The 15,649-nt window shown below is 40.5% G+C and overlaps 1 protein-coding gene across 2 annotated transcripts; it reads left to right on the top strand.

Annotated features, from left to right (window-relative positions):
• The first annotated feature begins 7,115 nt into the window (after positions 1 to 7,115).
• Positions 7,116 to 15,322, top strand: rad51ap1 (RAD51 associated protein 1). 2 transcript variants are annotated; one of them, XM_084911126.1, is made up of 9 exons: positions 7,116 to 7,352; positions 7,443 to 7,489; positions 9,639 to 9,768; positions 12,930 to 13,036; positions 13,119 to 13,202; positions 13,282 to 13,416; positions 13,503 to 13,688; positions 13,769 to 13,906; positions 14,005 to 15,322. In XM_084911126.1, the coding sequence occupies exons 1-9, from the start codon at positions 7,336 to 7,338 to the stop codon at positions 14,124 to 14,126; spliced, it is 966 nt and encodes a 321-aa protein (XP_084767252.1). In that variant the 5' UTR covers positions 7,116 to 7,335; the 3' UTR covers positions 14,127 to 15,322. The 2 variants fall into 2 exon arrangements, with proteins under 2 accessions (XP_084767252.1, XP_084767250.1); XM_084911124.1 differs by having other exon boundaries at positions 13,766 to 13,906.
• Positions 15,323 to 15,649: the final 327 nt, after the last annotated feature.

The raw sequence follows: 15,649 nt of genomic DNA, 5'->3' as shown, positions 1-15,649 counted from the left end.
CCTATTAATCAGAGTCATTAATTATTTTTTTTTATTTTGGCTTTTTTGGTCCTCCATAGATGACACCGCCTCAGAGTAAAGCCCAACAAAGACACATTAAAGAAAGATATATAGTTAATAAAACATTGTGTGCTAATGAATAGAGGTACAACCTCTTAACAATTTCCTTTCTGTGTGGAAAAAATGCTCCGGCTGCACCCTCCACGTGTGCACATGTGGACATCGCCCTCTGGTGTCCGACAGATCTCTGAATGCACGGGGGTGGGGGGTGGAAGAACCTCCTCCCCCGGTCAGGCATGATAACTCTCTGCATTGCAGCATTGGGTCGCTGGCAAGAGGTCTGACTGGGATCACTGACACTTGAATAAACTTCTGTGAGCTCAACCGTTTGCAATATTAATTCTCTGCATTTCATGTAAGCACAAATCGACAGAGTGGGTGTTCACAAAAAGAAAATGAGTATCTCAAAATGCATAATGTGCACTTCAGGTGCTCAGCTAAACATAGTAAAAAGGAAACTGTGCCATCCCCTGCATTGCAGGTTGTGTACCTCAGTGGGATAATCAAAATAGAGTCAGGCTATAAACTACAGAGTCCAGTGAAGTTTTTTCCACTGTGTTTCAGGTCATAATTGATCACTAAAAAGTTTTAAAAAATTCCTTGTGAGCAAGCCAGTGTTCCTTTCCAGAGGCAGCTGGCTGCTTCCAGAAGTTTGTGGACACTTGCTGGCTCTTAAAGATAGCCGTGTGTTTTGGTTGGCACACAAGGAGCAGTGCACTTTGTAGGAAATGCATAACAACGAATCTGAGATAGTCGATCTATCAGTCTTTCAACAATGAGACGGGAGTGAGAGCGCTGCATCCCAGGCACGACGACACATAAGTCACTGAGATCTCATGTGCTTGTCTCCTTTTGCCTGTGACCCACCTGTTGAAAGGTCGCCCTAATGAGACTGCTCCCCGGGTGCCCTTCAAGTGCCACGCCAGAGTGCAGGAAACAATGCTGTGTTACAGATGCTATTTTGAATGCTGTCACGGTGTAAAACTGGCAGCGTTGAATTATTGCCGGCCCTTTGATGCTGTTTTTATCCCCACCATCTTGTCAGCACATGTAATCATACTGCAGATTCCTCCTCTGGGGCCTGATATCGTCAGTAACACTGCCCCAAAAACACAAGTGAAAACGGTCTTGTCACAATGATTCAGCACATAAGAACTTGTAAAAAACTTTTTTTTTAAAAAAGAAAAAGAAATCCGCTTTTGCTCTTCACTCTTGCAAGCACCCAGTGATTCGATACTCAGTATTAACAGAGCTGGACTCATGACATGAGCTTTTTAAAAGGTGAAAAATAAAGCGGGCTGGACAGGGGTGTTTCTAGGAGTTTTTAAATGGGGTGGCACCAGGGGAAAGGGGGAGGGGGCACAAATAAATACCAAAACACTTGTAAATAGGTTAAAGCGAGGTAATGTAGCTAAGAAAATGTAGTCGATTTATAGTCATTAAAATGATTTATTGTCTTAAGTGGTGGAAGTAAAGAACAATGTCTCACACATCTTTTAAGTTAACCTTTCCAAAGTAAATTAGTTGGAGGCATGTGAAAAGGAGTTTGTTTTTCAAAACTTAAAAATTGCTTTACATCTGCAATGATTACAAGAATTTTCAGTTCATGTTATGAGATCATTTAACAATATATTACTCACTGGACACTTTATTAGGTACACATTGGTGGTAACAAGAAGCTGGAACCATTCCTCAGAGATTTTGTTCCATATTGACATGACAGCATTATACACTGACCCGGTACCACCCTAAGGAAAACGCCCGTGGAAGTCAATTTATCTTACGCATTTCATAAGTTCACCTTCCTTGCAATAACCTGGAACCCGAATAAACCACGATTACCCATGGGTTGGAGATTTGAGCAGTAGTAGTAATGGCTAATGAGCAGAAATAAGAAAAAGCCCAGTTTGCTTTCTTTTCTCTAAGCTCATTTCTTTCTGCTACAGTCAGCTACATCCGTCAAGTCACCGATCTTTCAAAAATATTTCACCATTTTCTAACCCTCAAGTAGACAAATCTAAAAAAACAAAAGCCACACTGTCTGCGATCATGTCATCTCAGCGTTGTAATTACCAGTTTCTAAATTGTCCAACTTATAATAAGTGTTCCCGTCAATATCCAAGTCATAATTACCACTATAAGTAGTTTTCCAAGAAGAGCCCAAAGAACAGACTCACATGCATGTTAGGTTAATTGGTGATTCTAAACTGGACATATAGGTGTGGATGTGACCAGTTTCTTTCTTGGCCTGTGCTGGACTAGTGACCATTCCAGAGTAATGAGAAATAGTCTCACAAGCATAGATGCACTGAAATAAAAAAGATATGGTGTCAATTTGTGACCGGATAGTATGAAAATAAAGCATCATAAAAGCCATAACCTTTGTGTAGATTACAAAGGATTTATGTTGGCTTTATTTCTTTAAAGGTTTGCAAGCTTTTAACATCCTCTAACCAACACTGTCTGATCCTTTAATCCTGCAATGCTTTAAACAATCATAACTTTTAACTGGACACACTGACATGTCAGTTTGCCGTGTCAGTGTGCGCAGCCTACATGTCCTAAAATCTCTTCACGATTGTACCTCGGCGGCCTCTCATCTCCCTTGCAATTAGCTTTGTGGCCGCCGCATGTGTACACCAAAAAAAAGTGAAAATTCCCGTGAAAGCATGCAGTTCAGAAGACGAGGTCTAAGACAACAAACTCCGGAAGCCACTGATTGACAGATCTGTCTGCCCACTCTGATCCCCTGGCTAAAGCTGTGGCCTCTGTGGCAGCGCTGTGGTCGCCGCCGCTCCACGTCTGAAGATGCAAGGCCATTTCTAGGTTACAATAACAAACAGCACTCTGACACAACTGCAACGCCGGATATCCGAAACACTAAGAGCCCATCAAGACAAATTTAGTTTGAGGCTTGTAAATAATTGGTGCCCCCGACCTATGAATGTTCTCTCAGACAGAGCATTTTGTCCCCACGAGTAGCTAAAAATATGCCTGGCTTGCAGCATAATAACACAGCTTGGAGGGACAAATAACCTCTTATGGAGTACTTCTGTTACATTAACAGCAGTACTCAATCATATTCATGCACAACACTATATTTTTTCAACGTTCCTAAAATATCTTAATAGTGCAGAAGCAGTCTAGTTTCTCGTTGCCCTGTGAGGAATGTAAATAACAACACTGCAGTCTCCGCCTGCGGAACAACCATACAGGGGCATGGGTGCAGGGCTCAGAGAGCCCCACACAAACTACCACTCTGAGATGCTATAGAGCGCATAATGATGGCATTCACATCAGTGGTTGAGGGGGGCGGGGAAACTGCCTCCTGACCACTTCCAACAAACAAGCTGAAATTAAGACCACTGATGACCTCACGGATGCCAACTAGGCTAGTAAACCCAACTGGATGCCTTGGCCCAAAATAGCCTAGTAATGCTGCCTAGTGTTGCCAGAGAAAGAAAAAAAATCTTTATGAATTTTTAAATATGTTACATAATCCACAAATTAAATCTAACAAGGATTAATTTGCATAAGTAAATTAGAGAAACAGTTACCCCAAATTTCCCTTGTCCCTCTGGACCTGCTGTAAAATAGTTACTCAGTTTGGGCTTTGTTACAGGGTTTGTTATGAACTAGAGCGACTATAACTGCAGTCTAAAATGCAAAATAATTATCTTTATGTTTTACATTTTTGACATTTTAACCTTGAGATTAATTCACAGACTGTACACCACTAAAACATGCACAAATGTGCAGTATTACCTTTTTTAAAGACAAATTATCATCACATAGCTTAACAATATAAACCCATATAACTGCCACTAAACTCACTAACAGGATATTTCTACTTTTACTTTAGTTTATGTAACAGTCTTTCCCTCTTTAGCGGTCATGTGACTTTGTTTGGGAACATATAGGATTTAGACGTGGTAATTTTAACTGTAGCAGCATATATTCTAAACATTTCCTACAGTTATAAACGGATGTATACGTGTAGATGTGCCAGAGAAACGTGACTGTCGTTTCAGGATTAACTTCGGCATTTTAAGAGAATGCAGGGTTGTGCTCAACCTGTCATTAGTAGCACCGGAATAAATATAATATAAGCATGTATATATGTGTGAATGGAAGCGTTATGTTGTGACCGCAGTGTTTGCATGACTGGATCTGATATTTTAGTCGTGGCTGTAGGCAGTGCTGGAGGAGTTTAGGAATGCGTGACCACAGGGCCTTTTGGCCCCGTGGATGCATGTTCTCCTCCCTTGTCTGGGTCCAAAGGAGTGGACCATCACATCCCTGGTTGTTCCTCAAGGTCCACTGTGTGACAAACCGCAGCCGACAGCCACCCACTCACAAACTAGAAAATGACAACCCTCGGGACAGCTGCCCTTCTCTTGAATGTGCAGTAAAAATGGAGGGATTTTACTTTCATTGCACTTTAGAGGGAGCCGTGATTGCTTCCGCCCTGAGTGTGGGCGACTGAGTGGCTGAGGACATGTCAGGTTCATGTCAATCAGCCAGTCAGGGTCTGTACTTCTGTGAACCAAGACCAGAAGGCATTATGCTGCCATCTGCTGGTAACTTGTCTGACACGACTGATACTGTCACTGCCTGCAAATAAAGAAGCAGAAATGACTCCTCAAAGTTAACTTTCATACAAGATGATGGCTAAGATGCAATCCAGAAACCACAAGTTTCCAGAGAGATGTATTTGATCTGAAATATATTTAGCACAGATGACAGTTTAAAAACACTTTTAAAGATATTAGTCACATATATTTTTAAGTAAGTGATGTTTATTTCTTCATTCTAGTCCCCCACACACTCCTACATCTGCACTTGTGCAAAGTTAGGCTTGGCAGCCTGGTACTGTAGGTGTGGAATGAATAACTACTTTAGACTAATTTGGCATATTAAGGGAAGCAAGACACAAGGTGGCAGGTAGCATATGTTACACCAAAGTCTCAAAAGCTAAAGTTTCGGATCCTAAAATTTTTGCTTAATTAAGCGCTGATCTTCTGCATTAACCCCGGACTAGACTGAACCAGTTTCTTGTCTAAATGATTTATAAAAAAAGACGTTTGTCAGCTCTCTGTAGGTGAATTCTTCAAATTGTTGCAAGTGCACTGAAAAAGAAAAACGTTAACCTAAGACTTCCTTTTCTGGGTGAAAATATGGCTTTTGTTTGCCTGTCTGTCTACTGGATTATAAAATTCACACAAACTGATGGAAAAGTCCAGGTCACTATATTTACTGTAAACCTGGGTCATTTAGTCTTGGGCTTAGAGGGGCGATCGTGGCTCAAGAGTTGGGTGTTTGTCTTGTAATCGGAAGGTTGCCGGTTCGAGCCCCGGCTCAGACAGTCTCGGTCATTGTGCCCTTGGGCAAGACACTTCGCCTACTGGTGATGGCCAGAGGGGCCGATGGCACGATATGGCAGCCTCGCCTCTGTCAGTCTGCCCCAGGGCAGCACCAGTGTATGAATGTGAGAATGAATAGTGGTATTGTAAAGCGCTTTGAGGGGTCCCGAAAAGCGCTATATGAATGCAATCCATTATTATTAACTGAAATCTTTGATTAGTTCTCGCATATCGAATTTTGGCTTTTTCTTTTAAACCAGGTATTATTTCTGACACAATCCCCAAAGGATTTGTGTCTCCTCCTGCAATCTTTCACTTGTCAGGCAAATATGTAAACAACTACACAATAGAACCACAACTACAGTCTCTGAATTCCTTTCTATTAATCATTCCTAAAGATATAACTACATTCCTTATTTACTCTGTGTAGAAACTAATTTGTTATATTACTTACTCACTGTAGTTTGAGTTACTCCCCAGTATCAGCTGTTATGTACATGCAAGAGCAAAGATCCACCTTGTAAAAAGAAGGAAATACAAAAAATCCTTCTTTTATCATTTAAGAATTATGACAAACAGCAGACATGATTCTTCCGATTCATTTAACTGGAGACAAACTGTTTGCATTTCAACCTGTATCTGAAAGTCTCGTACTTACAAAACAAGAAAAAAATCCAGCAAAGATGAGATATGCATCTGGCCCCTCATTTGATCCACCTACTGTTCACCGAAGCCTCATCAGAAATGGTCTCAGTGGAAGGGCAGCTGTATAAGGCTATTTTAAGGAAAGGAAAGATGGAGAAAAGGCTGAGGTATGCCAAATTACAAATAAACTGCACTAAAACTCAGTGACAACAGGCCTGATTGAGTGATGAATGCAAATGTGAAATTTTTGTCTCAAATTTTTGGAACTGTTGTCAGGAGGTTAAGACTGAGGTTCAACAGTGAGTGTCTACAACCATCTGTAAAACATAGTGGAGGCTGTAATGGTTTAGGGCTGCATTTCAACCTGTTGGGGATCTTGTCAAAATTTATGGACTTATAATTGCAGAAAAATACTGTCAGATTTTGCAATATCATCTGGAAAGCATCTGATTGGCAACAGCTTAATGTTTCAGTATGGCAATAATCCCAATCTTACCTAGATAGAAAGGTCATGGATTGGCCTCCCAGAGCCCGGCCTTCACAAAGCCTGGAGAACTATTCCCGAAGAATAAACAAGAAAGGTTGTCTAAGAGAGTTCAGGCTGTGTTGAATAAAGGTGCTCATACCAAATATTGACTTTCAAACTCTGTTTTTGCCTTATATACGGCATTTGCACGTGTGTTTGCACGTTTTAATAAACTGCTGTATCTATTCACATTTTCATATCAAACTATAGAGAAAAATGAAGTGGCACAAGATTTTTGCACAGTACCAAGCCATTTATAAGCGTTAGACGGGCGAACTTAGCAAAGTTGCGCCAAGCTATTTGAGTGAAGCAGATTCGACACCTTAAAAAAAACGAGTTAAAAAGAAAAACAGAAAATTATCTATTGCTTTCTGATTATTTCTGATTTTAAAGATTAAAACAGGTTGCCACAAACTGACTCTTCTTTTGTATTATTTTGTTTTGTTTAGAAATAAACGAATCTTCTTCCGGTTTCCGGTAGATTGGTAAACAACTGACGTCACTTCTGGTTCGTTCAGGCGGGCTGTTTGAGAGCTCGGGGGGACCGACGTACCTCACGTTAAGCTTGTGTAACTAAAGTTTTATCGTTTACGCATAGTCCAGTTTACGGATAGTTCACGAAAAGTGACACCTTAACTTTGTTATCGTGTGGAGATCGAAAGCCTTCACTCAGCTGGAGGGAGTAGTAGTGTTGATTAGCCGTGTCAATGCGGTTATTGTTAGCTGACTAAAAAGCGAGCTATGGACCGACCATCTAGGTAAGCTACTGCTTTTGTCGATGCCTGGTAAACTAGATCTGGTGATGCTAAAAACTGTTTGTTTTTGTTTTTTTAATTGTTGACACACAGGAAGACAAAGACTGTGAATTACTGTGAGACCAAGGACTTCGATGATGGTGAGTTAAATTGAAAATCTGTTATCCTGGCCCATTTGATCCACAGTGTGATAAAGAAATAATAATTAATATACAGTCATAAGAAAATGTGAGGGTAGACGAGTTTAAATACCTGGGGTCAGTTTTCTAAAGCAAAGAGAGGTGAAGAAGAGAGTGCAGGTAGGGTGGAGTGGGTGGAGACGAGTGGCTGAAGGGTAGCAGCAAGAGTGAAAGGGAAGGTTTGCGAGATGCAAGTATGGTTTTGACAGGAGGTGGAGTTGGAGCTGATGATGCTCAGATTTTTGTTGGAGTTACAAGGATGGATACAATTAGAAATGAGTACATTAGAGGGACAGCTCAGGTTGAGGGGTATGGAGACAAGATTGAGATGGTTTAGAAATGTGAAGGGAGGGGGTGGGGGCCACAGAGACGATTCGTGGATGTAGTGAAGGCAGACATGCAGAGGGTTGGTGTGACAGAGGAGGATGCTGGGAATAGTGTGAGATGGGGCAGATCTGCTGTGGAGACCCTTAAAGGGAGCGACTGAAAGTAGAACTGCATACAAATTTAGATAAATAAATTAAAACTTTATGCAAGTTCTAATGACTTGCTTTATGATATATATTAAATACTAAATGTGTGTGTGTGTGTGTGTAAAGGTAAGTAAGGAAGGTAAAATACACAAAGAAATGTATGCATGTATGTTGTGGGCAACAAAGTGAAAAGGCACCTTAAATGAAGTCTTTAAATGTTATAATAACAAGTTGATTTTAAGTGTTCATAAAGAGGTTGTTCCACATGGAGAACCATGAAAACTCAAAGCTGCTGCACTCTGAATGGCAGCTTTCTGTTAATAACAGTTTTTTTGGTTTTTTGAAAAGGTGAGACGTCCACACGCTGTGCCAGTGGGTGTATTGATAAGCACAGAAATATTAACATCTTTGTGACGGATCTGTTGGACGTTTTACTGTGATCTTTACATTTTATTTACTATACATTGTATAAACTATCACAGCTATGCAGATGACACACAGATATATATCACAATGTCACCAGGAGACCAAGGCCCTGTACAGGCTCTTGGTAAATGCATTGAGGAAATTAATGACTGGTTGTGCCACAATTTTCTCCAGCTAAACAAAAACAAAACTGAAGTAATAGTCTTTGGAGCCATAGTAAGTCAGCTTACTATCACCTTAAGAATATTTCAAGGATAAAAGATCTGATGTCTCAACAGGACCTGGAAAAACTAGTCCATGCATTCATCTTTAGTAGGCGTGACTACTGTAACAGCATCTGTACAGGTCTACCTAAAAAAATCAGTCAGACTTCTACAGCTCATTCAGAACTCTGTTGCTCGAGTCCTCACTAAGACCAAAAAAGTGGACCACATCAGTCCAGCTCTGAGGTCTTTACACTGGCTGCCTGTCCGTCAGAGAATAGACTTTCAAGTTCTGATGCTGGTCTATAAATCTCTGAATGGTTTATCACCAAAATACATCAGTGACGTCCTGACCCAGTATGAACCTTCCAGATCCCTCAGGTCATCTGGATCCATTTTTTTTAATCAGTTCCCAGAGTCAGAACCAGACACGGAGAAGCTGCATTCAGCTTTTATGCTCCATATATCTGGAACAAACTCCCAGAAAGCCTCAGATCAGCTGAAACACTCAGTTTATTTAAATCCAGGTTGAAGACTCACCTGTTCTCAGCTGCATTTGAATAAAGCACCAAATCCGCACTATTTTACTTTTAAGCTTAAATTTCAAAACTTACATTTTAACTACTGATTTTATCTACTGTTCCCTTCTTCTTCTTCTTTTCCATTTTAAATCATCCTTTTTATTTGTTTTTTAATGTCTCTGTAAAGCACTTTGAATCACCTTGCTGTTGAATTGTGCTATATAAATAACCTTGCCTTGCCTAGATGTCTCGTGTTAACTTGATAAATCGCAGTCACTGCAGTGGTGCTATTTCGTGCAAAACAAAGTGGTGTGATCAGGAAAAAGACATTGCAACAAAAAACGTGCTATTAGATACTGTTGCTTTGCAGAAGACTCTTAAATTCCAGGAAACCTTTAGTACAGTAGGGTGCACATGTGTAATCCAAAGGACTCCCTTTCCAGTCTTAACAATGGTATCTTTGTCCTTTGTCCTCATTTTGTGATAGATGAGGATTTTGCCTGTGTGAAGGCCCCACCCAGCAAAAAGGTCAGGGAGGATGTGAAACAAGAACAGAAGAAATCATTAAGCAAGCCCTCCAGTCAAGAGGCCACCTCACAATCAAGCCAGAAGAACAGGTAGGTGGCGAGTTAATCTGACACTGGCTGTGACAATCAGGTAAGAGGGCTCATGAAACCTGCTGTGAATAGATGTTACCAGTTTTACTGCTGTTTAGTTTGTTTCCAGCAGAGGGCGCGCCACTTGTGTATATCCTGCAATATGGGGAAGTTTTGCTTCAGTCCGTTAGCTATCCATAGGCAGCTACAGGTTACCTATCTACCTGCAGGGGGCGGTGGTGCCACCACTCTGTGGGTTACTCTTGCTTGTGCTGCCCTTGGTTTATCCGCTATCCGCTAAGAATGAAGTTCTAAAGCACAAAAGAGCTGAAGTGAAGCCGAGCATTAAAAATAATCAAGTGTCCACTGCAGCCACTGTCTTTGCTTTTCATCTTGTACCTTTGCTTTTCTTTTTTTGCGTTCCTTTGTCGCTCCTTTCCCTGTTTTGGCCCACTTCTCAGCTCGTCAGCATTTGGTTGATACACAGTGTCATCCACCTTGAGAAGCATGAAGTGGGCATGTATAGGAGTGCGTTTGCATTGGTTACTGTCAGTAGGCAAATATCTTTACAAACAGACACAAGCACAGTACCGTAAATGTATGATAATGGCTGTACAGGGAGAGTCTGTATTAATGTATTCGCGTATAAGAACTTTTTTTTTCATACCGGAGAGAGTTTAAAGATAGAATTACAGGCAGCAATGTTGAGAACAGCATTTAAAGAGGATAGCTTTATGTAACGTTTTCATCGTAATATGAGAGTACTTCTGTGCTGCAAACAGCCTGTTTCAAACTAACCTGCACACTGACCAAATTCATAGTTTAACATAATTCATTTTGTGTGTCATTGTCTAATGCAGCCATTCCCAAGCTTAAGATGGCCGCGGTCCATTTTGAAACCCAAAAATGTTAAGCGGCCCACCCAAGCCTATGGTCATCACGTGGCCCTGTGCAGTGTTTCCTTTTAGCTGATCCTCTGAAATTACAGCTGGTAACACTAGTATAGTTTTTGCTCGCTAACAATGAACTATAAGATGCATCCAAGATCCAAAATGGGCCCAACATTTAAGAATAACGTAGTATTTAGGTCAGATTCTTGGCTTACCTGCACTACCTTCAAGGCCCACCAGGGGGCTGCAGGCCACACTTTGGGAAACACTGGTCTTATGGTTTGAAATTCAATTCAATGCAGTTTTATTTATATAGCTCCAAATCACAACAACAGTCACCTCAAGGCGATTTATATTGTAAGGTAGACCCTGCAATAATACTAATAAGCTAATGTCCACATTTGCTTATTTTAATCTCAGTCATTGTGGCCCTAGCAATGACAATATTGCACCACATGATGATTAAAAGGATTAAACTCACAGATTTTTGGTCTTTTGTTGTAGGTGTAGATATGATATGTAAAAAAATACCAGTCCAAAAGTAAAGATACTCGGGTCTAGCGCCAATGCATTAATAGATTTTCAAAATGGGTTCATATTTTGTTGAGATGAGTAACTAAGCATTGGAGATAAGCAGTGTAAATTATAACTTTGTTCAAAATTATGTGTTCATTTTGAGTTCATCACTGTTAGTTTAGATTGAGAGTAGGGGTGAGCGGTATAAACGGTATACGGTAGAAACGATATAAATTTGGCCAACGGTAGAGATTTTGACTATACCGCTCTACCACGATAGCGCATGTTGATGGTGTCATCAAGCTGCGCCTTTTTTGGTTGAAAGCATTGCAGCGGCTGCAAACAATATCATCTGCAAATTATGCCGGGCGACAGTAATAGCAAAGAGACAAAGCACTTTTGGAATATGGGGAAAGCCAAAAACTGCGCTTCCTCCACTTCCGTACCATTGATTCATTAATGCTGAATTCTCTCGCAGCTGCTCTGTTCCCATGTTGTTGCAGTATATGAATGACTAACTTCGTATTGTGGATGGATTATCTCAGTTGTTCTCCTGACTGAAGTTTGCCGTGGGCACCTCACCCGTGCCAAAGCGCTCACAGGCGGAGGATAGTCCTCCCCCAGCTGCTATCAGGGCAGGAGATGTTCACACCTATGCGTCCAAACTGCAAATGAATCGCGCATGAGCGAAGCCACTGCTCCAGCACTGACTGTAACGCAGTCAGTTCTTCTTTTACTGTTATGCAGTTTTGTGGATCACAAGGTTTAAAACTACTAATAAACACACACCCACACACACAAAGTAACTTCACCAGAGTCCCAACTTCGGGTCACTTTTGCTGGTCCAAGCCTGGATAAAGGAGCAGGGTTGGAATTGTGACATTAAAAAACAATAATTCCTAAAAGAAATTTAATTTGTAGTTCTAAATAAATTCTAAATGCATTTATGACATTTTTTACTCACTTTCTCTTCCACAATGTTATTTCTCTCTCCAACAGCGTAAGTTACAATTACATTAGCATGACCTATTATGCAAATTAGGCGATGACGTCATTTAGCGACTTTTCGGTCAGCCAATAGTGATTTTCCTTACTGAGGAGTTGGCAAAACTGCGTGAGGCTCCTGACTACGGCAGCCGTAATGCTCCAGCAATCCATCAAGCCATGTGCCTTCATACCTTACCAAAGTCGTACTAAAACATTTTTTGACAGATTTCTATGTGCCGTGTACTACATAAAATCGGTTCGAGGTCAGAATTCATACAGAAGGCACACTGTCGATCTTTGAGAAAATTAAAGGATTTTAAGTGTGCCTTATAGTGTGTAAAATACGTTATACAGAAGAAAAGAATATAGTGCGATATATATCGTTACCGCACATGCTTCAAATTATACCGTGATATGGATTTTAGGCCATATCGCCCAACCCTAACTGAGAGGTGCACTGGGTGTGCAGTCAGCTTGAAAGTAAGCAGTCACTTTTAAAGAATATACTGCAGACTGCGTATAAATGTTTGGGTTGAAGCCTCGCTGTGATGCTTTAACTCATTAAGGTGGTTGAATAGTAAAGCCGTTCAAAGTCACTGATAAAATGATGACTGGCTTATCAGTGGGAATAATCGCTAAATTAAAACAAAATGTTGATTATGCTGAGTAAAATAAAAAAATGTCACCGAAAAGTAGTCTTTTCTTTTACATTTTTATCAGTTGTATTCATTAGAAATGCTCAGAGGTGAAAATCTCTAACATGGCTTGAATCTTGATTCATTTGTGCAGAAAGCCACTGGACGAAAAGCTGTATGAGAGGGATCTCGAAGCAGCCATCACGCTTTCCATGCTCAATAATGCAGGTGAAGTGAAGGACCAGTCTCATGTCAGTAGAGGTATGATTTGTTCTTTAACATGGTCATTAAATTTCATGTGATTAAAAGGATGTTGGCTTAATTTCTTGATAAATTTATCCAGGAGATGTCAAATTTCCAGTAGATGAAAACACAGATCCAGCTTCTCTGCTCCTGTCCAACTGCAGTGTGGATGGTGCAGTTATGGGTAAAGTCTAGTAGCTTTATTTATTTATGTAGTTGAAGATTCCTTCCCTCTGTTTAATATCATTATGGGTTTTCTTCAGGTTTGGACAAAATCACATCAGAGAAAGGGTCGCCTGCCCCTGCCAGGCAGAGAAAGGCTGCCTACAAAGCTACTGAGGAGCTGAAAAACAAGGATGGTGATGATGATGATGACTATCAAACCAAACTGACACCAGGTTACTTTGCCATAGCTTTTTAAGTAGTTGTATCCATTTTTTGTCTTTCTTTTTGTGTCTTTAAAGTAACAATAATGCTTTTGCAGATTCAGAAAGCGATGAAGATTTCAGTGAACCATCTGAGAGCGAAGATGACGAGTTCAAAGTAAAGAAAGCAAGCAAGACTAAAAAGAAAGAAAAAGCAACAAAGAGTGAAAAAAACAAACAGATTCTTGCTTCTAAAAAAGAAAAGGAACCATCAAAACCACCAAAGCCTAAATCGCAAGCAGCAGGTAAGCCCATGAGGATCATCAGCTTTTGTCTGCGAATCATGATTTCACATTTGAATGAGCGCTGTTCCTTCTCACAGCAGCTTCTACCCCAGTGACAACACCTCCAACGGCCAAACCTGCCTCTAAAAGACCTGCGTCATCCTCCACAGTCTGCACATCGAAGCCTGCAGCCTCCCTGAGCCCAGCAGCGGGAAGAATGCCCAAGTGGAACCCACCAGGTACTGAATGACTGAACAGCAGCACAGCTGGAACACGTTCCTGTAAAATTAACTCAATTGAACATATTTATCAATTTATTTCTGTTTTTTCCTCCCAGCTCAAATTGGAAAAAGTCCCTCCACGAGTCCAGCAGTGAAGTCTCCCGGTCAGGGTCTGCGGCTCGGGCTCTCCCGCCTTGTTCGAGTCAAACCTTTGCACCCTAGTGTTGCAAGCCACTGACTGAACTGACCTGCTGTCAGAGGTCAGGTCATGTTGTGTTTTTAAAGTTTTCAGTTATTTTTACGCAGAGACTTCTAAATTAATTTCTCTTAGTGTGATACAAAATGCACAACACTGAGAGGGTCTTCACCTTGAAGCTGATGGAGCTTAAGGGTGTCCTCTTACCCCTGGATGCTGTTTGAGGTTAAATTCTGAAAGTGTGAGTTCATGTCTGAGTTGTCACTTTTTTTTTTTCTTTTCTTTTTTTTTTTTGTTTTTTGGTCCTGAATTGTTACCTGACATGTTACCTCCACTCAAAGCACATTTTTTGTAAATCTTGTACATACATTTAAATAAACATATAAAAACAGGTTACATGCGTGTGCTATCTTTCCACACTTGTTAACTTTTTTTCTAAAACTGCACACATTTAGCCAAAAATGGCTGACAGAGCGCCTCATAACCTTTTACATAATCCTCTAGAAATGCCTGTGCATCAGTCGTGCATCATTACAAGTTAGTACCACTGTATTATTTATGGCTACAGCAAGCTGGAATATCTTTTGAAAATCAATGTCATATATTTACGATAGACACTGCCTGCATTGTGATTAAAATGTTGTTTGTAATTCCTTAATTCCATACGTGGTTATTTTGTTTCACTAGATGCATAAAAAGAAAGTACTTTATTGCTTTACAGGCTGCTGGATCAGCAAACTTCCAAAACCTCTTTTATAGAGGTGCTTACATTAATTAAGTGCAGCTTCTACTTTCCCTCTTACTTACTTTGAATAAATAAGAGTGTACTACTGTATGGTTTCACATGACTGTTGTTTCCAAACTGTGTATTTTATCCTCATCCTCTGCCATCCACTCACAAATGTGCTTGTTGATAATTGTCTGTGCACATGCATCATTATTACAAAGGTCACCACAGAAAGAGCATAACTCTTCTGCTGCCAGCAAACTACTTACTAGTACCATAAAAAGCAACACTTATCTCAAGGTTTAACCCTGAAACAAAGCACAACACTATAGCTCTACTAATTGACCCAACCCTTATACTTTGGTGGCTGATTCCCGAGTGGAGCCTGGCTCCTTGGGGAAAATGAGTGGCAGCTGAGCTCAACAGCGAGGCAACACATACTCATACAATGTGCAGGCCTGCTAGGGCCATAACAAACAGTCACGTGTCAGTGCCTCTGGGACTCTGAGAATTATGGCTGAAAAGTGAATACACAAAGGTGGATAAACTTAACACCATAATCTACACACAGGATGCCTTTCCTAACCTTCCTTGTTCAATGTTTACCAAATATATTAGTCTTTAACATCCAGTATACCAACCAAACAGAAGCAGTATTGGCTTAAGTTTGAATACCAGGAATTCAAAGGCACAGTTGTAATACTGCTGTGACAACAATAATTTGTATTCTCTTGTGTGTGGCAGTTTTAATGATGAAAACTAAACCAAAAATAAAAAGAAGTGTGTCGATGAAGCTAGTCACGTGCACAAGTGTATGGACAAAATCTGCAGTGCAGTT

Source organism: Perissodus microlepis, chromosome 17 (genome assembly GCF_051167445.1).
Source record: "Perissodus microlepis isolate ML-2025 ecotype Zambia chromosome 17, ASM5116744v1, whole genome shotgun sequence".
Taxonomy (NCBI): Eukaryota; Metazoa; Chordata; class Actinopteri; order Cichliformes; family Cichlidae; genus Perissodus; species Perissodus microlepis.
Note: the sequence above shows the minus strand (reverse complement) of the source record. Positions and strands in the feature narration are given on the sequence as shown.

What these genes read in the sequence shown, in the direction of transcription:
- rad51ap1 (XM_084911124.1), top strand. An exon ending in GACCAAGGACTTCGATGATG is followed by an intron (nt 7,490 to 9,638) that starts GTGAGTTAAATT and finishes ATTTTGTGATAG; the next exon opens with ATGAGGATTTTGCCTGTGTG. An exon ending in CAATCAAGCCAGAAGAACAG is followed by an intron (nt 9,769 to 12,929) that starts GTAGGTGGCGAG and finishes TCATTTGTGCAG; the next exon opens with AAAGCCACTGGACGAAAAGC.